The 23,763-nt window shown below is 43.6% G+C and overlaps 2 protein-coding genes across 2 annotated transcripts in view; one reads left to right on the top strand and one right to left on the bottom strand.

Annotated features, from left to right (window-relative positions):
* LOC108296726 (ADP-ribosylation factor 2-like) overlaps positions 1-2,004 on the bottom strand; it is a 21,358-nt gene extending 19,354 nt beyond the window's left edge. The window contains exon 1 of the mRNA XM_017519301.2: positions 1,926-2,004. Coding sequence (XP_017374790.1) covers positions 1,926-1,962 — 37 coding nt within the window. The 5' untranslated portion in view covers positions 1,963-2,004. The remainder of the gene's footprint in view (positions 1-1,925) is intronic.
* A 10,691-nt stretch (positions 2,005-12,695) lies between these two features.
* The window catches only part of NSF (N-ethylmaleimide sensitive factor, vesicle fusing ATPase), a 161,809-nt gene continuing 150,741 nt past the window's right edge, over positions 12,696-23,763 (top strand). The window contains 1 exon segment of the mRNA XM_017519298.1: positions 12,696-12,802. Within this exon segment, the coding sequence (XP_017374787.1) occupies positions 12,791-12,802 (12 nt within the window). The 5' untranslated portion in view covers positions 12,696-12,790.

Below are 23,763 nucleotides of genomic sequence, written 5' to 3'. Positions count from 1 at the left end.
GTACCAGCACTTTGGAAGGCCGAGGTGGGTGGATCACCTAAGGTGAGAAATGCCAGACCAGCATGGCCAACATGGTGAAACCATCTCTACTAAAAATACGAAAATTAGCCTTGCATGGTGGCGAACGTCTGTAATTCCAGCTGAAGAATGAGAATCGCTTGAACCCAGGAGGCAGAGGTTGTAGTGAGCCAAAATCGCACCACTATACTCCAGCAATGTTCACATGCCACCCTGTGGCGTGTATCCTCAATCAGAAATTTGGATCTAGAAGCAGTTCACAAGGCAAAGATTAAGTTCTGTCAAAACTCGCTTTACAAATCTCTTAAATGGCCCACAAAGCACAGTGCTGGTTCACAGTAACAGCAATGCAGCCAGCTTGTCTATTTCTGTAGTTGGACACCATCTCGAGTAGTTGGCTTGAGCCAGAATGAGGAAAAGAAATCACACTCCATCTCTAAGCACTGGGAGCGCTCTTGGTGCAGAGAGATGAGATGCTGCCACTAAGGCAGGCCAGCTGGAACACAGGCTGACAGAGGAGGCACCAGCAGATTCCCAGCTCCACCTCAGCCTTCTGCTGGGACACTAACTGCATGGGGGGGCGGGGTAGAACTACCCTCCCTGTTTTGCCCATTATCTTCTTCTTTTTGGCCAAACAGGGTTAAATTTGCTTAGCCTACATGTGTTCATATGTCTCTCCTGTGAACCTAAGAATGTGCAAGAGATGCTGGCAGCCACTAGAAAAGGATACATAATCTGGCCAGACATGGTAGCTCAAGCCTATAATCTGAGCACTTTAGGACACCATGGCGGGAGGACTGCTTGGGCCCAAGCTAATTTTGTATTTTTAGTAAAGACAAGGTTTCTCCATGTTGGTCAGGCTGGCCTCAAACTCCCGACCTCAGGTGATCCGCCACCCTCGGCCTCCCAAAGTGCTGTAATTACAAGCATTAACCACCTCGCCTAGCCCCCTGCCTCTATTTTTAAAAATAATAATACAAAAAAAAAACTTCAAAAAGAAAAAGACATACATCCAGAGACTGATTTATTTGCCTTTTAAATTGCTAAAGAAAGAAAGATTTAGTACTGGGCATGGAGGGGAAAAACGCAACGAGGACAGCCAGTCTCCCATTCATTCGGACTCTAGCGATCTCAGAGGGGAGCTAACCAAATTCCACAGGCCTCACCGCCGAAATTCAACAGTGGCCAGCAGTAGCTTAATATCATAGATTACACCCAAGCACACGCATTCCTTTCTAGGACAAGAGAAAGCAAACAAACAGAATTTATCCTGTTCACAAACGCGGTATAAGGGACCAAAGAATGATACATGTTTTAATCATTCACAAAAAGTCCATTATAGGTCTATACAAATCCAGTGCACTGCAGCACTCAAAATCTTGCTGGGTGACAAAACTAGAGATTCCTTTTCTTTGTTTCTGAAAAAGAGCAAATCTCACAGATGAGGAGACTTTTTTTTCCCCCATTTATTTATTTTATTGCATTTTAGGTTTTGGGGTACATGTGAAGAACATGCAAGATTGTTGCATAGGTACACATGTGGTAGTGTGATTTGCTGCCTTACTCCCCATCACCTACATCTGGCATCTCTCCCCTTGCTCTCTCTCCCCAGCTGCCCACCCCCCACCGTCCCTCCCCTATTTCCCCCCAACTGACCCCAGTGTGTAGTGCTCCCCTCCCTGTGTCCATGTGTTCTCATTGTTCAACACCCGCCTATGAGTGAGAACATGCGGTGTTTGATCTTCTGCTCTTCTGTCAGTTTGCTGAGAATGATGGTTTCCAGGTTCATCCATGTCCCTACAAAGGACACAAACTCAGGAACATGCTGGGGGAGGGAAGGGACTTCCCGCTCAAATGCCCCTTAAGGCAGATAGTCCCGACTCCCCCAGCCAACCGCACAGACACACCTCCTTGACCACTTTCTCCTTTCTCTTTCCTCTTCATGCTATTAATGTGCCCCAGGTGCCCGCGGCTCTGACACCCCTGCGCCGCTGGAGACCCTCTGGAGTGAGATGCCTCCAACTACAGGGCCATTCTTGGCACGTTCACTCTCCCAGCCCCAAGCGCCAAAAGTCCATTAAGGAGAAACGTCCGCAAGACGTCAAGGGCACGAACGAGCGCGGTGGCCCAGGTGAGCGTGTGCGGCGGGCAGGCACGCCCGGCTCCCGGGGAAGGACGCCGAGTGCCCTTTTTGCCTGGGCCGCTATGCCGCTCGCTTTCAACTTGTGGGCCCTCGGAAGGGCAGAGGGTCCTGCGTGGAACCCATGAAGCCTCCTCCTTCGGTTCCTCGCTGCTCCGGCCCTAGAGAGGGAGAAGAAGGAACAGCAGAGTCCAACCCCTTTCTGCGGGCCACCGCCGCCCTCCAGTTTCCCGCCCGCAGACGAAGTGGAGATCCAGCCAGATCTTGAGTGCTGCCGCCCCGTCCCTGTAGCCCAAGACTCACATGTTGCCACTCTAGGCACCACTACCCACACCACCGCTGACTCCTCTGCCTTTAGCATTTCGGCTCAGCTCAGCTAAACCACGACTGGCGTAGGGACTGGAACAGCAACTAACCAATCACCCACCGCCTCCTGGAGCTTTTGCACCAGTGAGCTAGAAGTTTTGTGAGTGGTGACAAGTCTCGCCAATGCAAAGAACAGTAAGGGCCTGGGAGGGAGAGAGAGCCGGAGGCTACGCCACTAGACAATACGACATTCATCTTCCAATGACAGCTTACCATGTCCCGGCGGGACACGCCCACGTGCCCCACCCCCGATGCCACTTGCGACCAATCGGAAAAGCAAAAGGATTATCGATTTGCACGGCCAATTCCATGGGAAAATCGCCAAGGGTCGCGCTAACCCCAGAGCGTTCACACCAACTGGGAGCAGACGTGTGGGCGGGGCCAAATTCTTAGTGCCTTGAAAGGAAATTTACCGCGGTTGAGTTAAATGTAGATAGATACCAGTTTGGGGCGGTATTCCGCGCAGGAAATACCCAGACACTAACACCGAAATTAGGCATAAGGAAGATTCCCTATTCCTCCTGAGGCTAGATTGCCCTCCCGCCTCTAAACAGATTTTCAACAGTTGGGGAAAATACTGGCCACCCGCACCTTGTTAAGTCGTCGCAGAACCATAGTCTTCGTTTCTGAGAAATGCTTTCTATAATCAGTTCCCTAAATGCCCACATTGTTAGCCAAAAAGGTTACAAACGCCTGTAAATGGTACATAACTGAAATCATCAGAATAACTAACATCTATTAAACATATACTATGTGCCAGAAACTATGTCAAGAACTTTACCCTGCCGGGCGCGGTGGCCCACGCCTGCCTGGAAGGCCAAGGCTTTGAGCTAGGAGTTCAAGACCAGCCTGAGCAAAATAGCAAAACCCCATCTCTACAAAAAAACTTTTAAAATTAGCCGGGCATGGTGGCGCGCGGCTGTAGTCCCAGCTACTCGAGAGCCTGAGGCGGGAGGATCACTTGAGCCCGGGAAGTCGAGGCTGCAGAGAGCCGTGATAGGGCCACTGCACTCCAGCCTGGGCAACGGGGCGAAATCCTGTTTCAAAAAAAAAAAAGTTAGATGATGCTAGAATTGACCAAATAAATAAATAAACAAGAAAAAGAACTTAACCTGCAGGACCATAATGCACAGTGAATTAGAAACTTATCCCTGATGTTTTATGGAAAAATATTAAGTAGCTTGTGTCTGTCCCACAACTTAACCTTTTTTTTTCTTTTAGACAGGGTCTTGCTCTGTCGCCCAGAATGGAGTGCAGGAGCATGATCTCGGTTTACTGAAACCTCCACCTCCCGGGTTCAAGCGATTCTCCTGCCTCAGCCTTCCGAGTAGCTGGGATTATGCAGGCACGTGCCACTGTGCCCAGCTAATTTTTGTGTTTTTAGAAGAGGCAGAATTTTGCCATGTTGGCCAGAGTGGTCTTGAACTCCTTACCTCAAGTGATCCACCCACCTTGGTCTCCCAAAGTGCTGAGATTACAAGCATGAGCCACCATGCCCAGCCACCTTCATCTTTTTAAGCAAATACAAAACGAAAACTGCCCTCACAGGGTTAAGGAGAGTTACAAGCCAGGCTTTAGGCAGCATTATATAGTTAGCTAGTATCCAGGGTGCACAAGGGTACTTTGACCCAATTCCCTGCAGCTGCTAACTCACCGAACATCACCCAGCATGCTAGGCCACCTGCTACCTCTTTCCCCATGGTTCCTACCATGAGTAAGAATTACTGACTCGAGACTCGTAAGATCTTTTTCCTCAAGCATTGCTTGTTTTTCAGATCCTGAATTCTGACGTCCCCCGCAAAGAGAGGCACTCAGCACAAGAATGAGATTCTTGTCTCCCTGTCTCATTACTTCACCTTCACTTCTTGACCAGTCATCGATCCCCACACTGCAGCCCCTGTCCAGAGGACTTGAAACTCTATCCCCCAAACCTCTCAGCGGGGTGGATTTGAGGTTTCTTCCCATCTCCTCATTCAGATGCCCTATGATTATTAAACTCTTTCTCTGCTGCAACTGGGTGTCTCTGTATGCTGACTCACTGTGCACTGGGCAAACAAGAGCACTACAATTCCAGTACTGTACTTACTCTTCTAATTACAGTGCTTGTATGTATTAGGGTTAATATAAATACATAAGACTCCTTAAAAATTAAAGTATGCTTTTTCTGACTATAAAAATTATATATAGTCAGCCGGGTGGGGTGGTTCACGCCTGTAATCTCAGCACTTTGAGAGGCTGAGGCAGGTGGATCACCTGAAGTCGGGAGTTTGAGACCAGCCTGGCCAATATTGTGAAACCTCGTCTCTACTAAAAAATACAAAATTAGCCAGGTGTGATGGTGCATGCCTGTAATCCCAGCTACTTGGGAGGCTGAGGCAGGAGAATTGCTTGAACCTGGGAGGCAGATGTTGCACTCTAGCCTGGGCAACAAGAATGAAAATCCATCTCAAAAAATAAAAAATTATGCATAGTCATTTGTTAAAGTACATGGGAAAAAAGACTCTCGTCACCAGAGAGAGAGAGAGAGAGAGAGGAAAAAAAAGGGAGTGGGGGGAGGAAAAGGAGGAAAAACAAATAATCACCCATCATCCTACCATCCAAATACAATAACTATTATCATTTTGGTTTATTTTTATTTTTATTTGAGATAGGGTCTTGCCGTTAACCCAGATGGAGTGTAGTGGTGTGATTTTGGCTCACTGCAATCTCTCCTTTCCCAGCTCAAGCAATCCTCCCACTTCAGCCTCCCCAACAGCTGGTACTACAGGCATGCACCACCTCGCCTGGCTAATTTTTGTATTTTTTGTAAACAGGGTTTCACCACGTTGCCCAGTCTGATCTTGAACTCCTGGGCTCAAGCAATCTTCCCACCTCAGCCTCCCAAAGTGCTGGGATTACACCTTGAACCACCTTGTCTGGCCAGCTCTTTAGTGTGTGCTCTCTCTCTCTTCCCCTTCCCCGCACCGTCTCTCTTTTTGAGATGGAGTCTCGCTGTATAGCCTAGGCTGGAATACAGTGGTGTGATCTTGGCTCACTGCAACCTCTGCCTCCTGGGTTCAAGCGATTCTCATGCCTCAGCCTCCCAAGCAGCTGGGATTACAGGCCCACACCACCAGTCCTGACTAATTTTTGTAGTTTTAGTAGAGATGGGGTTTCACCACGTTGGCCACATTGGTCTTCGAACTCCTGACCTCGGGTGATCCACCCACCTTGGCCTCCCAAAGTGCTGGGATTACAGGTGTGAGCCACCGCGCTCAGCCAGAAAGATTTAATATTTAAAAAGGAAAAGCAGGCTGGAAGGGAAAGAAGGAGTGTGTGATCACATTACTGAATTCACTTGTTGCAAGAAAAAAGGAGCAAATAAGAGTCAATTACGTATTACTCCTGCGCTTACTATAAGATAAGGTGGGGCTGGTCGCGGTGGCTCACACCTGTAATCCCAGCATTTTGGGAGGCCAAGGAGGGTGGATAATGAGGTTAGGAGTTCAAGACCAGCCTGACCAATGTGGTGAAAGTTGGTCTATACTAAAAATGCAAAAATTAGCCAGGCGTGGTGGCACAAGCCTGTAGTCCCAGCTACTTGGGAGGCTGAGGCAGGAGAATTGCTTGAGCCAGGAGGCGGGGGTTGCAGTGAGCCAAGATTTCGACACTGCCCTCAAGCCTGGGCGACAGAGTGAGACTCCATCTAAAAAATCATAATAATAAAAAAATAAGGTGGGCATAGAGTAGTTAGCTGCATAGTTAGTTGCAGCCAGTCCCACTTAGAAATGAAAGGAAAGGCAAATTCTTACATGACTGAGCTTTCAGCTTAATTTTTTTTTTCTTTTGGCAGAATGAATTGGGGGTCCCAAGTTTTTATTTTCCTTTCACAGCCTGTGAATAAACAAAGTTCCTGCCCACAATGCATTCAATTGTGAAATAATTATAACCATATAAATATATACACATATACATATGTGTTTTTTATATACATATAATACATATGGCTGGGTGCAGTGGCTCACATTTGTAATCCTAGCACTTTGGGAGGCTGAGGTGGATAGATTGCTAGAGCCCAGGAGCTTAAGACTAGCCTGGTCAACATAGCAAGATCCGCATCTCTACAAAAAAATGCAAAATACAAAAATTAGCTGGGCATGGTGGTGTGCACCTGTAGTCCCAGCTGCTCAGGGACTGAGATGAGAGGATTGCTTGAGCCTGGGAGGCAGAGGTTGCAGTGAGCAGGATAGCACCACTGCACTCCAGCCTAGGAGACAAAGCAAGACCCTGTCTCAAAAAACAAACAAAATTCATATATATAGAGAGAAAGAGGGAGAATTGGATAATAATATGCATGAGGAATGTATAGGGAAAAGGTGAGAAGTAGGTCTAACTTACTAGTGAATACATTCAGGAGGTAGAATTGTGATTTTTTTTAAGTGATTGAGGTAAAATGGTGTACTGATTTTAAAATGGAAAACTTGACTTATTTTTTAAAAATTAAAACTCTGACAATTAGGAGGGTGGTTTAATTGAAATCACAATGGCTGCTCCAGGGAAGTTTATAAATCTCAAACCGCAATGACTCAATAAACAGGAATTGCTTATGATGATATTGATTTAATAGGGTTTTTTTTTTCCCTAATAGAAAACACTTATTGTCAATACAATGTTATTTGTAAAGCATTGAAAGCACAAAGTGCTCTTAGAAAAAACAGAGAATTTCACTTTGAGAAACCTATTTGGAGAAAGCTCCTTATCTCTGGCTTAGACTTTAAAATTAGTTAATAGAGTAATTAGGGTTAGTTGTAGTAATAGTTGTATTGATATGGTAGTTAGAGTTTAAATGTCACACGGAATACCCAGACCACCTTCCCCCAAAGGCCACTAAACTTATTCTTCTAATCAAATCTCTGCTCAAGGGATGTCTTCTTCCTCTCTTGGAAACTGTGTTCCTTACCCCAGAAACAGCCCTCCAATAAACCTACCCTTAAGAGAATCCTTGGCCAGGTGCAGTGGCTCACGCTTATTACAAGGAAGCCAAGGTGGGTGGCCAAAGTCGACGGATCTCTTGAGGTCAGAATTTCGAGACCAGACTGGCCATCATGGTGAAACACTGTCTCTACCAAAAAATAAAAATAAATAAATAAAAAACACAAAAAAATTAGCCAGGCGTGGTGGCACGTGCCTGTAATCCCAGCTACTTGGGAGGCTGAGGCAGGAGCATGGCTTGAACCTGGGAGGTGGAGATTACAGTGAGTCAAGGTTGCACCACTGCACTACAGCCTGGGCAACAGAGCAACATTCCATCTCAAAAAAAAGAAAAAAAGAGAATCCTTAAGACACACCTTCTTGGATGCTCTCCTGTGAAATGTCTTGAATAGCCAATATGGTTACCCCAATCAGCTGTGGTGTGTGGGCCTCTAGTGTTTTAAGGCTCTAGGCAACCCAGCCCCTCCCAGGAGACAATGATTTTCTTTTCTCAAGATGCATAAAGGCTCATCAGACCAATATCTGAAAATCCCTTTCAAAGAGATTCGGGCCTTCTGGCCCCGTGATGTTAATACACAGAGTTAGGCAGCCTGGCAAGTGCATTGGGGCCTCCCCTGAAGGATCATCTGGTTTCCATAGCAACAGTCCTCCCTTTCCACGGAGGATTCTATCATCTCTCCTGCCCACTCAGGCTTTCCAGAATGAATTGATTTTGTGATTATAGGTGTTTGTCCTTGATCCTGCAAAGAGAAAAAACATGTTCATTTAAAACACCTCCACCCCATCCCACAACTGACTGCACCTAGAATACTGCATTGCATCAGCTGGTCTTCCTTTTCACTTTAAAATTCCTTATCCTTTCTCCGTTTTGCTCTGTTCTCTAGCTTTATCCATCATTTTAGGAAACAGGTTTCTCTGACAGAAAACAGACAGATGGCAACTCCATCATCCTAAAACTGGCTGTGATGGGGCTGCGAAATTAAGTGTTCACAGAGCTCCCAGAAAGCCTGGCCTTGCACAGCACGTGTGGCTGACCTGTGAGTTATGATGGAGGGGCAACAGAAGGCTTTCTATCCACAGATGGCTCCCTGCACAGTGTCACAGTCTCTGAAGTGTGGACTTTTGAGGTTTGTTTCCTTAGGTTAGGCACTGCCCACCTGTCAGTATTCTCCTAAATTGCCAACACTCTTGGGGAGAGTGATACATTAGGTTACCAATAGTGAAAGAACTTGGGAAAGAGAGGATGGGGTGCAGCAGGAAGGGTATGAAAGGGGCTCTGAAGATCACCTCTGCATGCTTCACAGTGACATCTGCAAGACGGGAAGTGCAGGTCCTCATCTCTCTGTCTCTCTCCTCTTGCTCTCTCTCTCTCACACACATACGCATTGCAGGATGCCTTCTGACAATTACAATGCAGTGGTGAATTCACTGAACAGATCTGTTCCCTGAAACACTTGCATACAATCCCATTGGAAGACGTTTGAAACAGCCCTGCAGCGGCTAAAAACTCTGTCCCCAGTGCCACTCGTTTAACCCTACAGTTTCCACAGACTAAAGGTAGTTTTCCTTTGGTTAATATGAAATCACAAAATAGATTGCTTTGTTAAATAAAGTGGATTATGGTGAATTTGCCCACTTCTGTGTTCCATATTGTCCTCACTCCACAAATCACAGAAGATAATTATTTTTCTCCCAGTTTAATTCTGTTACCCCAACCGTTAAAAACAAATGTCTATATAACCAAAATGTTATTCAGCCCCATTCCAAAGGAGCACATGTTAAGTGATGATTAATGGGGCATAATTTGAACATAAAATTCTATCTGTGCACTGTTTTTAAGTCTTTGAATCAGGTCTCCACCTACAGATGTTGGTTACCTATCAGGGAGCAACAGGTGATACTAAGGATCACTTTGCAAAAGCCAGGAATCAGTTCCCTGTAACTCATAGGAAACTGACTATATCCATCAGGGTTCTTCAGAGAAACAGAATTAACAGAACGTGTATACATATAGGAAGAAATTTAGTTTAAGGAATTGACTCATCCAATTGTGGAGACTTGGAGAGCCTAAAATCTGATGAGAGAAGCTGGCATGCTGGAAGCCCAGGGAAGAGTTACAGTTCTAGTCCACAGGTAACCTGTTAGGGAATTCCTTCTTGTTCTGGATGAGTTTGGCCTTTTGTCTATTCAGGCTTTCAAATGATTGGATGAGACCCACCTACATTATGGAGGGCAATCTTATTTACTCAAAGTCTACAGCTTTAAACGTAAAACTCATCCAAAAACACCCTCACAGAAACATCCAGAATAATATTTGATCAAGTATCTGAACAACATAGCCCAGCCAAATTGACACAAAATTAACCAACACACTGGATCACAAAGGGCTGTGCTCAGCAAGAACTGACCTTGGTCAAACCCTGCCACTGCCCCTATGCCCCATTCCCTAGTCTCACCTCCTACCCCCCGACTCAAAGTCCTTCAGTCCTTAGAAAATGCTGTTAGTCACTTACACTCTAGGATAAATTTAAATCATTCTGTTAGCCATCTTTCTAATTTTCTCACTGTAAAAGGAAAGCATGTTAAAAGGATTTCAGGGATCGATGAAGAACTGAGGGAGGTTTTTCTTAGGAAGAGAAAATGACTCACGGAAATCAAGACAAAGGGGGACAATCAGATTTTGCAGATAACAGAAAGCAGGTAAACTCCAGGGATCTAGAAAACTAGCAAATGGTCTCTTCAGGGTGTCATCATTGCAGTAAGTGAGCTCTGGCTATTTCTGTCTTTATTTATCAAGGTATTCAAGATTGCAATTACTTAGGAGAGAGAGCATCTGATTGATTGAACTTGGGTTCTTGCTTACTCCTGGGCCAGGGTGAGGTACCGTACCTGGTCTGACAGTCCTTTCGAGGCTGCGTGAACTGGAGGAGCTGTTACCAGAAAAGGGCAGAGTGAAATCGGGGCAGCAAAAACATTTGTTGCTTATCAACTATCACTGCAACGATTACTCAGAGCGTGATGCAGAATCAGCACCCCTCTGTTTCTAAGATGACCTTGAATGTCAGAGCAAGGCACAAACAGGATGCAGAGACGTGTAGTATCTGGAGCAACGTCTTAGGATCTTTCCCCTCCTGCTGGATGCTAAGGACCTTAAGGACAAGAGCTATGTTTGCCTGCAATTTCTTTAGCAGGCCCTGCAGCGCTGTGCAAATGATTTTATTTACTTTTTACTGCTTGTGAGAAGGCACAGAAGGCTTCTTATCATGGGCAGATACACATGTAAGATGATACACTAGAAACTCTGCAGCAGGCATATCCTTCCAAGACGATAAATATTCTCATTGTTGGAGAAATGAAGACATTTGTACTTGCAATCTAGCTTAACTAGTAAAACATGACAAACTAACCAGCCACATGGAGAAACACGTTTGCATTATTTTCCAACCTTGAAAATAATGTCAGATCATTGGACTGAGAACCAATGTCATATTCTGGATCTGGTAATTATTTGGACAAAATCTCTTTGACTTTTAGGTTCAAATTCAAAGTGTCAAAAAGAAAAAAAAAGATACAACCATTATGCTTATTTAATTATACCTCTTATTATACAAATAAGGAAACTAGGCAGGGCGTGGTGGCTCACCTCTGTAATCCCAGAACTTTGGGAGGCCGAGGTAGTGGATCATCTGAGGTCAGGAGTTTGAGACCAACCTGGACAACACGGCAAAACCCTGTCTCTACTAGAAATACTAAATTTAGCTGGGCCTGGTGGCAGGTGCCTGTAATACCGGCCACTCGGGAGGCTGAGGCAGGAGAATCGCTGGAACCTAGGAGGCAGAGGTTGCAGTGAACAGAGATCACGCCGCTGCACTCCAGCCTGGGTGACAGAGCACGACTCCTTCTCAAAAACAAACAAAAACAAATAAGGAAACTGGGCTCAGAGAGATGAAGCTATACCGGTGAGGGCAGGCAGGGACAAAGAAAATAATCTAACCCTTTGGATTCCCCAAGCCATTCTAACACTTGTTTTTATAGCTTCTGCAAGTTAGTAGATCAGAACTCACTAGTTTCCTATTTTCCTGATAACCTCTCTGATCCACCCATGATTTAGCTAACATCTGATTTGATCAATGAAGCACCCTGGTCCTCAAGTTCAGTGTGAGACTTCATGAAATTGGCGTGAACTTTTCTTCTGTACCTAGTTCATCTTCAGGTCATTCTCTGATTTTAATAGTTCTCAAATTTAAATCACTACGCATGGTCAGCTCCTCTAGTTATTTCCCTTCTTTCCTCATGTTGGGGGGAAAATCGGATTTATTCTATTTAACTGTGAGAAACGAAAGCTAACAAATCCTATCATTCTCTATTGTCTTGTGCAAATATGAAGCGAGAAATGATAATGGGGTGAATAAAGGCACTAGGGAATCCATTTGGCAGAATCTTTCTCCTCTCAGGGTGCTCGAAGTCAGATACTCTGAGATTCCAGTGGAGAAATGGTATGGTGGCAACATCGAGGTTCAGCAAAGCTGAATTTAGGGCATATTTTATTCAAATTCTACCATATATATTTTCTAAAACGAAACAATGCTGGGGAAAAAGTTGTGGAAGATACTCGTTGACTTTTACTTATAAAGGCAAATACTTAATAATAAAAAAAAATGTATAAAAATAATCACAATTCACTTTCTGAAGTGAATATATTGAGTTTTCCAGGTTACACATAGAACTGCCAACGTTGACAATCCCAGGCTGAAAACAAGTACACCTACAAAGAAAAGTCTGAATTCATGGAGAATTTGAATCCAGAACCAACTCCACGGAGCTGATCTTTTTTGAGGGAAGCCAGGGACCGCGCCGGGCGCTCTCACCGGCCAGACCACGTTTAAGTGAGTCTGGAAGCACAGAGCAAAATGGTCATTCGGGGGCTAACAGCAGCTGGCAGAGGGATAGGTGAACCGAAGCATCAAAGCCCTTGCGACAAATTCCGGCGCGAACGGCCAGGAGGGATGAGACTCAGGGGAGCGGCCCTCAACCGCGCGGCGGGCGGACGTCCACACTGAAAACAAAGTCATCCGCCGAAAACTGTCCCTGCAGCGGACAGGAAGCAGGAAGCTCCAGCCAAAATGGCGCAGCCGCTCTGCCCGCCCCGCGCGCGCCCTGTGGAGCGAGGACGTCGGGGACGCGGCCGGGGACGTGCGCGCCTGCGCGAGGGCGGGCGGCGGGGACGCGCGCGCGGCGGGGGCGGGCTCTGCTGAGCGCTGGGCTGCAGCCGCCAAGCCGGACGTGTTGGCGAAGATGGCGGGCCGGGTGAGTGCCGGTCAGGGAACCCAAGCTCCAGGCAGGGGCGCCGGGCTCGCGGGCACTCCGGGGTCCGGGCGGCCCCAGGGAAGGGGGTGTGAATCCTAGCAGTGGGGCGCGAGGCCGGAGGAGGGCTTGAGGGGAGCAGGGGAGCGGTAGCAGGGGATTAGCCCTCCTCAGCAACTCCACCCCCCTCGAGGGGAGATGACCCCCTCGTTACCCGCGTCTGCTGCGCCTCTCTTCATCCTGGTTTCCCATCCCTTGGGGCTTGTTTCCCTCGTCCTCCACAGAGCCCCAGGGTCGCGGTCGCCGAAGCCCCTTCTGACGGGCTCTCGGGGTCTTCCGCACCCCCTTGCGAGGGCTTTTTAGGGGGCGCCGGAGTGACTGCAGGGAACACGTCTGCTGCATTCGGGGCGACGGGTGTGGGAAAGATCATCAGGAACCGGTGTTTGGCTCTTCACAAATACAAGGTTGTTGGGAAAGAGGAAGGGGGTGCCAATGACTTTTAATGTTAAAGCCCGGCCATTGGCGGGCCTGTCACCTGTCGGGTCAGGCAGGAATTGGCTTTAGCTTGGCGCGAGGATGGATTTGGGGTGTCACGTTTTGTTTTTATGAATGACAGTCGGTTCGAATGCAGCAGGATATGCTGTAGTTTCAGGGTTTTACATTTACTTCCTCCTTTAGCCTTTAGGATCCCTGGGTAGGATCGGTTTGGCGAGGAGGGATAGAGCTGGTTCAGTGCTGTATTGCAGTCTGCCTTGAGCTAAAAAGCTGTCAAGGCATGAGTCCTGCCCAGAAATTACACTGGTCATAAACCTGAGGACATTAACTGCGTCACTGGGGGGCGAAAGATGTGCTTGACTGATCCGTTTATGCCAGAATATTTGAATAAGTTTGCGTAGATTTATGCATATATGCAAATGCCCTATCTAAAGAACTTGTAGGTCATGAGATACTAGAGTCAGAAGGGACCTTAAAGGTCATTTAGCTTGGCATCTTTTGCTTCCTTTCCCCCATAGCCTCTCCTTTTAAGGCTAGTCCTTCCAATACTTCAGAGTCTATCTGTATATTCACCTGCTCCTTCTTAACATAATCAAGCTTCTCTATCTTAAAACAAACCCTTCCCCCACCCCCACAGCTGTCACCTTTTCCCTTCCCACTTTAGAGCAGAAAATTTGATAGAGTTGTCTATATTCATTGTCTTCCATTTGTTTACCACCTACTCACCCCTCAACCTACTGCAGCCTGATTTCTGCCCCATCATCCCACTGAAGCCTATCCCTCAACTTGATACTTTTCAATTCTTGTCTTATTTGATGTCTCCGCAGCGTTTGACGTTGCTGACCATGGCCTCCTTGACGGAAAGCACTCTTCCCATGTCTTCTGGGATGCCTCACTCCTGGTTTGACTCTGACCTCTCTTTTGCAGACTCACCCTCCTCTACTTTGTTATCCGTTGCTGGTATTTCCTCAAAGGCCATGTTCTCACTCTCAATTTTCTGCTCAATTTCTTCTAAGCCCATAGCTACAACTGTCTATATGCTAGTGATTCTCAATATTTTACCCCCAGTCCAGATATGCCCTTTAAGTTCCAGGTTAATACGTCCAACTGACTCTTTAAAATCCAGGCCCCTGGGCTGGGTGCAGTGGCTCACGCCTGTAATCCCAGCACTTTAGAGGCCGAGGTGGGTGGATCACCTGAGGTCAGGAGTCCAAGACTAGTCTGGCCAACATGGTGAAACCCCATCTCTACTAAAAATACAAAAAAATTAGCTGGGTGTGATGGCATGTGCCCGTAATCCCAGCCACTAGGGAGGCTGAGGCAGGGGAATTTCTTGAACAGGGAGGTGGAGGTTGCGGTGAGCCAAGATGTCGCCACTGCACTCCAGCCTGGGCGACAGAGCGAGACTCTGTCTCAAAATAATAATAATAATAATAATAATAATAATAAATAACAAAATAAAATCAAGGCCCCTGAAACTCAGCTTGTCCAACTCTGAACTCAGGATCTTAGCCCACCTAACTTGTGCAGATGCTCCTCGACTTAACGATGGAGCTACCTTTCAGTAAGCCCACTGTAAGCTGAAAGTATCAGAAGGTGAAAATGCATTTAATACACCTGATTTACCTAATACCGTAGCTTAGCCTATCCTATCTTCTTTACACATGCCCAGAACACTTACATTAGCCTACAGTTGGGCAAAACCATCTTACATAAATCTATATTATAAAATGTTGGATACCTCATGTCATTTATTGCTGTGCTGATAGTGAAAAACAGAATGGTTGTGTAGGTCCTCAAAGTACAGTTTCTGCTGAATACCTATCACCTTCGTCCTATTGTAAAGTTGAAAAATGTTAAGTCAAACCATTGATAAGTCAGGGACCATCTGCACCTATCCAGTGAGACAGGAATAGCTCACTAAATGATACCATCATCCATCCAGTTATATAGGCTGGGAATCTGGGGGAGGGAGAGGGTGGGTCACCCTTTGTATCTCTTCTTTTAGCATGTCCTCTGCCCTACCTTCCGGTAAACGTTGTCGGAGTTCTGCTCCTACCCCCCATAAAAGTATTTATTAGGGCCAAAGACTCTGGCTTGGGGAAATGGTCACTTCAAACTGGATCCAAATCACCACTGGACTAGCTGGACTGGTCACATGGGTTCTGTCATTTTAACCTAAAAATCTCCAGTCTGTCTAGCTTTCCACATCTTCATTTTTACCTACTTTTCCCAAACTGCCATCGTTTCTGGTCTGGACTACTGCAGGAAGCTCCCAAGTAGTCTTCTTTATTTTTTGAGACGGAGTTTTGCTCTTGTCACCCAGGCTGGGGTGCAATGGTGCCATCTCAGCTCACTGCAACCTCCACCTCCCAGGTTCAAGCCATTCTTCTGTCTCAGCCTCCTGAGTAGCTGGGATTACAGGTGTCCACCACCATGCCCAGCTAATTTTTGTATTTTTAGTAGAGTATTTTTGACCATGTAGGCCAGGCTGATCTTGAACTCCTGACCTCAGATGATTCACCAGCCTCAGCCTCCCAAAGTGCTGAGATTACAGGTGTGAGCCATGGTGCCCGGCCTCCCAAGTAGTCTTCTTAGAGCATACCGCCCACCTCCAATTCATTCTCAACATTGATTGTTCCTTCCCTTGTCCATTTGTACTTAAACCCCTCCTCAACAGCATCCCCTTACTTTTGGGAGAAGACCAAATCCTTAATGAGGCCTTCAAGGCTCTTTGTTGTTCTGCTCCTGCTTTTCTATACTCTTACTCTCTGCGCTCAGGTTATATGGTAAATAAGCCTTTCAATTCCTTGAAACTGTACCTTCTCTTACCACAAGGTCTTTGCATGTGGCATTTCTTTTCTTTGTAATCTTCTTTCCCCAGCCATTTACCTCCTACTCAGACATCACTCAGCTACTCAAGGGAGGCCTATTCTCACCCCACATTATAAGTCAGGATCCTTTGTTATATACACTTGAAGAACTGTATTCCTCTCCTTAGAGATTTATCTTTTTGTTACTTTGAGTGTGTGTTATTATTTGCTTCTACCACTTCAATCTCAGTGAAAAGCAGAGAACATACAAGTTATTTACTCATTATCAGCTGCACTTTGTGTACCTTCTGGGACCTACGTACTTGATACATTTTTGTTGAAAATGAATCAATCTCTGAACACTCTGGTGATAGATGGTAGATTAAACTAAAGCTTGTCCATAAGGTCATACAGCTGTGTTAGGTCTTGTTACCTGGAGTTCCATGTAACTTTGACACATAGTTACTATTTCTGCTGTTTAAAGCAATATAGAACTAAACACACTTCTTTTTCCATGTGATAGCTACTCAAGCTAATCATTTACTTGAAGACAGGTTACATAGCTCCTCAGATTTTCTGATTTGCAAGTCAAACATTCCCAAATTCCTAGCATATTTCATATTCCAAACCCTTTCTTCTAAAATGTGCCGAGAGTGGAACACAGTGATCAGAGAAGAATGTACTTGAGCTATTATTCTCTTGAGATGGACATTACCATTATTCATAACAGATAAAATTGTATTAGCTTTTTTTTTCCTACAGTAAATCACTTTCTTGGCTCATACTGAGATTGTAGTCAATGAAAACTCATGTTCTTTTAAAATCATCTCCCTAGCTCCATTCTAGGTTTAGAGCAGTTTTATTGAACCTAAACCAAGATCTTATCCTTCTACAATTCATTTTTTAGGTCAGCGCATGTCTGCTATTTGTTGAGGTAATCTGGAGTCTTAATTCTTTCGTGTTAGGAAACATAGTAGCTGTCTCTTCCAGTTTTGTTAATTCTGTAGGTTTAATCATGACTTCTGTTTCTACATTTGAGTTATTGGTAAAGGATAGAATAAGACAGGTCAGAAATAACCTTTAAGCATGCTGCCAGTGACCCACCTCTAGACTGGTACTTGATACACTTGGATACTATTGCTTAAGTACAAATGTAACTCATTTAATCCCAAAAAAACAACGCTACAAGGTAGGCAGTACTATCTTTGTGTTTTACAGAGTGGGGAGAGGGATTGATTTAATAACTTGCCAGGTTCACATAGCCAGCAAGAAGCAGAGTCAAGATTTGAATTCTGATCAGTCTGGTACTGTTACCTAGTTCACCAACTTAGTTGCAAGGGTGTAATGAAGACTAGATTTACCCCATCATCTAGAACTATTTGGACATAATAATGTTCAGAAACCATCGTCTACCTTTTGGAAAATCTGAACAACTTTGGCCTATCTAATTGTCTATCATTTCTTCTGATAGCCTTTATTTTCTGGTTAACTACTTAGTGATGTTTAGCAAACAGTTCACCTTGTTGCAATACTTTTTAAAAATTTGTGTATATTTTGGAGTACATGAAAAAAAATTTTACATGTGTATAATGTGTAGTGATCAAGTCAGGGTACATGAGTACACTATATTAAGTATAGTCATCCTACTTAGCTATCGAACATTGAATTTATTCCTCCCACCTCACTGGATCTTTTTACCTTTTAACCCACTTCTCTTCAGCCTCCACCTCCCTTACTCCCCCTTCCCAGTCTCTGTCATGTGTTTTTCCACTCTCTACCTCCATGTGTTCAAATTTTGTAGCTCCCACATGTAAGTGAAAACATGCAATATTTGTCTTTTTGTGCCTGGCTTATTTCACTTAAGAGAATGACCTCCAGTTCCATCCACGTTGCTGCAAATGATATGATTTCATTTTTTTTTTAAGGCTGAATAGTATTCCATTGTGTACATGTACCACATCTGCTTTATCCATTCATCCATGGATGGACATTTAGGTGGCTGAGTCCATATTTTTGCTATTGTGATAGTACTGCAATAAACGTGCAAGTGCAGCTGTCCTTTTGATACATTGACTTCTTTTCCTTTGTATAGATAACCCAGCAGTAGGATTGCTGGATTGAAGGTAATTCTATTTTTAGCTTTGAGAAATCTCCATACAGTGTTTCTTAGTGGTTGTACTAGTTTATGTTCCCACAGACAATGTACATGAGAGTTCCCTTTTCTCTGCATCCTCGCCAACATCTGTTATTTTTTGTCTTTTTAATAATAGCCATTCTGACTGGGTAAGATGATATCTCACTGTGGTTTTGATTTGTATTTTTCTGATAGCGACGTGGAACATTTTTTCATGTACCCATTGGCCATTGTATGTCTTTTTTTTAAATGGGATTATTTGTCATTTTCCTTTTGAGTTGTTTGAATTCCTTGTATATTCTGGATGTCAGTCCCCTGTTGGATGAAAACTTTGCAGATATTTTCTCCCATTCAACAGGTTTTCTCTTTATTCTGTTGATTATTTCTTCTGCTATGCAGAAGCTTTTTAGTTTACATAAGTCCCATTTTAGTTTTCTTTTTGTTGCCTGTGCTTTTGAAGTCTTCATCGTTAAACTGTTTGTTTACACCAATGTCCAGCAGTGTTTTCCCTAGATTTTCTTATAGTATTTTTATAGTTTTGGGTCTTAAAGTCTACACTCCACTTTGAGTTGATTTTTATTTATGGTGAGAGATAGAGGTCCAGTTTCACACTTCTGCATGAGGCCATGCAATTTTCCCAGCATCATTTATTGAAGATGGTGTCCTTTCCCCAATGTGAGTTCTTGTCAGCTTTGTTAAAGATCAGTTGTCTATAATTATGTGGCTTTATTTCTGGGTTCTCTATTCTGTTCCATTGATCTATGTGTCTATTTTTATACTAATACCATTCTGTTTTGTTTACTATAGACTTATAATATATCTTGAAGCCAGGTAATGTGATGTCTGCAGCTTTGTTCCTTTTGCTCAGGTTTGGTTTGACTATTTGGACTTTTTTCTTTTTCCTTTTTTGGTCTCATATGAATTTTAGGATTGATTTTTTTCTAATTTTGTGAAGAATGACATTGGTATTTTGATAGGGATTTCATTGAATCTGTAGATTGCTTTGGCAATGTGGTCATTTTAATTATATTGATTTTTTTCCCCGCAAGCATAGGATTTTTTTCTATTTATTTTCTTTCATCAGTGTTTTATAGTTTTCCTTGTAGAGATTTTTCACCTCATTAGTTAACTGTATTCCTAGGTTTTTGTTTGTTTTGGGGTAGCTATTGAAATGGGATTGCCATCTTAATTTCCTGCCTAGATCATTATTGGTGTATAGAAATGCAACTGATTTAAAAGTTTTCTTTTTTTTTTTTTTTTTTGAGAGAGTTTCGCTCTTGTTACCCAGGCTGGAGTGCAATGGCACGATCTCGGCGCACCACAACCTCCGCCTCCTGGGTTCAGGCAATTCTCCTGCCTCAGCCTCCTGAATAGCTGGGATTACAGGCACGCGCCACCATGCCCAGCTAATTTTTTGTAGTTTTAGTAGAGACGGGGTTTCACCATGTTGACCAGGATGGTCTCGATCTCTTGACCTCGTGATCCACCCGCCTCGGCCTCCCAAAGTGCTGGGATTACAGGCTTGAGCCACCGCGCCCGGCCTGATTTAAAAGTTTTCTAAACCTACAGTTACATAATCAGCAAAGAGACAATTTGACTTTCTCTAGTCCAGTTTGGATGCCTTTCATTTCTTTCTCTTGTCTGATTGTTCTGGCTGGGATTTCCAGTACTGTGGTGAATAGGAGTGGTGAAAGTGGGCATCCCTGCCTCATTCCAGCTTTTAGAAGAAAGATTTCAACTTTTCCTTATTCAATATGATGTTATCTCTGGGTTTGTTGTATATAGACTTTATTATATTGAAATGTATTCCTTCTATGTCTAGTTTGTTAAGAGTTTTTATCATGAAGGGATGTTGAATTTTATCAGATGCTTTTTTTTGCAATACTCTTTTTTTTTTTTTTGAGATGGAGTTTCACTCTTGTTGCCCAGGCTGGAGTGCCATGGCGTGATCTTGGCTCACTGCATCCTCAGCCTGCCAGGTTCAAGTGATTCTTCTGTCTCAGCCTTCCAAGTAGCTGGGATTATGGGCACATGCCACCACTCCCGGCTAAATTTTGTGTTTAGTAGAGACGGGGTTTGACCATGTTGGTCAGGCTGATCTTGAACTCCTGACCTTGGGTGATTCACCTGCCTTGGCCTTCCAAAGTTCTGGGATTACAGGCGTGAGGCACTGTGCCCAGCCTGTTGCAGTACTCTTTTTTTTTTTTTTTTTTTTTTTTTTTTTTGAGACAAAGTCTTGCTCTGTTGCCCAGGCTGGAGTGCAGTGGTGCAATCTTGGCTCACTGCAACTTCCACCCACTGGGTTCAAGAAATTCACCTGTCTCAGCCTCCCTAGAGGCTGCCACACCCGGCTAATTCTTCTATTTTTAGTAGAGATGGGGTTTCACCATGTTGGCCAGGCTGGTCTTGAACTCCTGACCTCAAGTGATCCACCTGCCTCAGCCTCCCAAACTGCTGGGATTACAGGTATGAGCCACCATGCCCAGCTGTTGCAATACTCTTAATGGGTTTTATATTTCCTTTTTGTGGGAGACAGTTTATTTTGAATTCTTACTACTTTTGGTTTGGTTAATTTTGATATTCTGACATCATCTTGTAAATGGGATTTATATTTGCCATGTAATTGAAGGATGTTTTTTGTTACTGATTGTTGCTGTTGATAGCATTAGTAACTTGTATGTCTTGTCTGCTTCCTTTGACCAACGAAGCACCATATTTAGTGTATCTGGGAAATTGGCTGAAGAATAAAACATGTGATGTTATTCAGTATGTAGTTTCTAGGTCATCAGAAGATACCACTACCTTCCCACTACTGGAAAAGAAAAAGAGAAAAGTTTTCCACAGTGTCTGAACTGTTTTGTATGCTCATCTTTTAAAATTGCCAGAAATCTCACTTACTGGAGAGTCAGCAGTCCCTTTCTGAAAATATACATACTTTAATGCAAATAAAACCAGTAGATCTCTTTCTTCGTAAGTCCTTAAACCTAGTCAAGGTAATCTGTTGTGCAGAGATGTGAGGAAAATAATGTGAAATAGGAGAACTTGCTTAGGAGTTGAAAGGGGTATGGAAATATTCCAGAGGTAAAATTTATCGAATCCAGTGTTTTGACTAGGGAAGGCCAGAATATTCAGTGTCAGTATCAATATCAGAAGCTTTTGTAGGCTTTGTTTAGAAATCTGGCGATTTATAACATTTTGTGGGTGAATGACATCATTACCAAATAAACTTTCAGATGAAACTTTGGAACTCAAGCTGTAAATTGGGGTCGCTCATGTGCAGTACCACAAATCAAAACAAATGCTATAAGGTGTTTAGTAGTCCATTTTGTAAATCAAAGTTTGTCCAAAGCATATCAACTTTCTGCAGTCTTATATGCAGTAGTTACTGGTTTTGTATATCACTTTTTAGTAGATATTTTTTAGAAGTATCTTCAAATGCAATGAAATTTAGGAAACAAAACAATTATTTAAAGGACCATTAGATAGCTGCTTTTTTCTGAAACCCGGAGGAATTTATGTATAGGATGGAGTTATTCTTTTTTCAAATATTTAAGTTGTGCAAAAGTATAAGATAATGTATATTATCTTATCACTGAAAATTCTGGAATTGGCAGAAGAGTGAAACTTTGCAAATACCTGCATTGGGCAATACGCTAAGCACTTGCTGTAATGCTTTTTAAAGCATCTATACACTGGCTGTGGTATTTTAAATGAAAATCTCTCAGTGACATACTCTTTTATATTTTGATACTGATATCCTTAATGGAGCTCTGAGAGCTACTTTATACTGACTTCAGTTTCCTAGTGATTTAAACTCCTAATTTCCAACTTATTTTTTTAAATAGTGAAAACTAAATATTCCTTGTGTAGATGTAACTGTTTCTGGAAGCCCTGTAGTTTTGAATGAGTATAATTCATGCAGGTTTTTGTTTTTTTTTAAGACAGAGTCTTGCTCTGTTGCCCAGACTGGAGTGCAGTGGTGGTGATCTCGGCTCACTTCAACCTGCCGCCTCCTCGGTTCAAGCTATGCTCCTGCCTCAGCCTCCCGAGTAGCTGGGACTACAGGCACGTGCCACCATGCCCGGCTAATTTTCGTATTTTTAGTAGAGACGGGGTTTCACCATGTTTGCCAGATGGTCTGGGTCTCCTGACCACGTGATCTACCCACCTCAGCCTCCCAAAGTGCTGGGATTACAGGCATAATTCACCGCACCTGGCCTAACTCTTGCACACTTTAAGAGATTTCAAACATGATGAAAAGTACAGTGAATAACATATATTCATGTGATTACCACTCAGGTTTAAGAAATGTTAACATATTATAATATCTGCTTCAGATATTTATCTTTTAAAAAATAGAACATTACAGATCCAATTGAATCTCCTTTGTATTGCCTCCTTTTTATTTTTTTATTTTTAATTTTTTTAGACTTAGTCTCACTTGGTGGCCCGGGCTGGAGTGCAGTGGCTCAGTCATAGTTCACTGCAGCTTCACACTCCTGGGCTCAAGCAGTCTTCCTGCCTCAGCCTCCGGAGTAGCTTGGACTAGCAGAAATGTGCTGCCACACCTGGCTAAGTTTTTTAAATTGTTTTTAGAGATAGGGTCTTGCTGTGTTGCTCAGGCTAGTGTCAACTCCTGGCCTCAACTGATCCTCCCATCTCAGCCTCCTGAGTAGCTGTGGTTATGGGTGGGACACACCACACCTGGCAGAGTCCACTGACCTTTCCCAGAAGTAACCACTGTCCTGAAGTTGGTATAGATTCTGTCTATATCTATGTATGTTTATGCTCATAAACAATATATTGCCTTGTGTGTCTTTAAAATGTATATAATGGTTTTATGCTACATCTTTCCTTCTGCAACCTGCATTTTTCACTTAAAATAGTTTTGAAATTTAGTTCTGTTGATATATAGTGAGCCAATTAATTTTGATTAGCTACTCTGTAGTATTCTATTTTGTGACTATACCACAATTATCTGTTTTCTTATTAAAGGACATTTAGGCAGTTTCCACTTTTATTTTTCCTGGAGTGTACATTATTTTAGTCAAGTGCCATTCCCACATTAACGATATTTTGGTCAGTGATGGACTGCAGATAGGAATGTTATCCCGTAAGATTATATTTACTCTACCTTACATATGTTTCAATACACAATTACTTACCATTATGATACAGTTGCCTACAGCATTTGGTGCTGTAACATGCTGTACAAGTTTGTAGTCTAGGAGCAATAGGCTATACCATCTAGATTTGTGTAAATACACTATGACATTCACATAACAATGAAATCACTTAGTGACACGTTTCTCAGAATATATCCCTGTCATTAAGCAACACATGACCGTATATGCCTCCATGTGTATGTATGTAAGAGTTGGCATATATGTCCAGAGGTAGAATTGCTGGGTGATAGGTTGTACTCATCTTTACCTAGTTATGTCAGCTTATACTCTCACTAACAGTATATGAGTACCTGTTATTTATATCCTCCCCAACACTTAATATTGCTGACATTTTAA

Source organism: Cebus imitator, unplaced genomic scaffold (genome assembly GCF_001604975.1).
Source record: "Cebus imitator isolate Cc_AM_T3 unplaced genomic scaffold, Cebus_imitator-1.0 Scaffold735, whole genome shotgun sequence".
In the NCBI taxonomy this organism is placed as follows: domain Eukaryota; kingdom Metazoa; phylum Chordata; class Mammalia; order Primates; family Cebidae; genus Cebus; species Cebus imitator.
The sequence above is the reverse complement of the archived record's forward strand: the minus strand, read 5'-3'. Positions and strand labels throughout refer to the sequence as shown.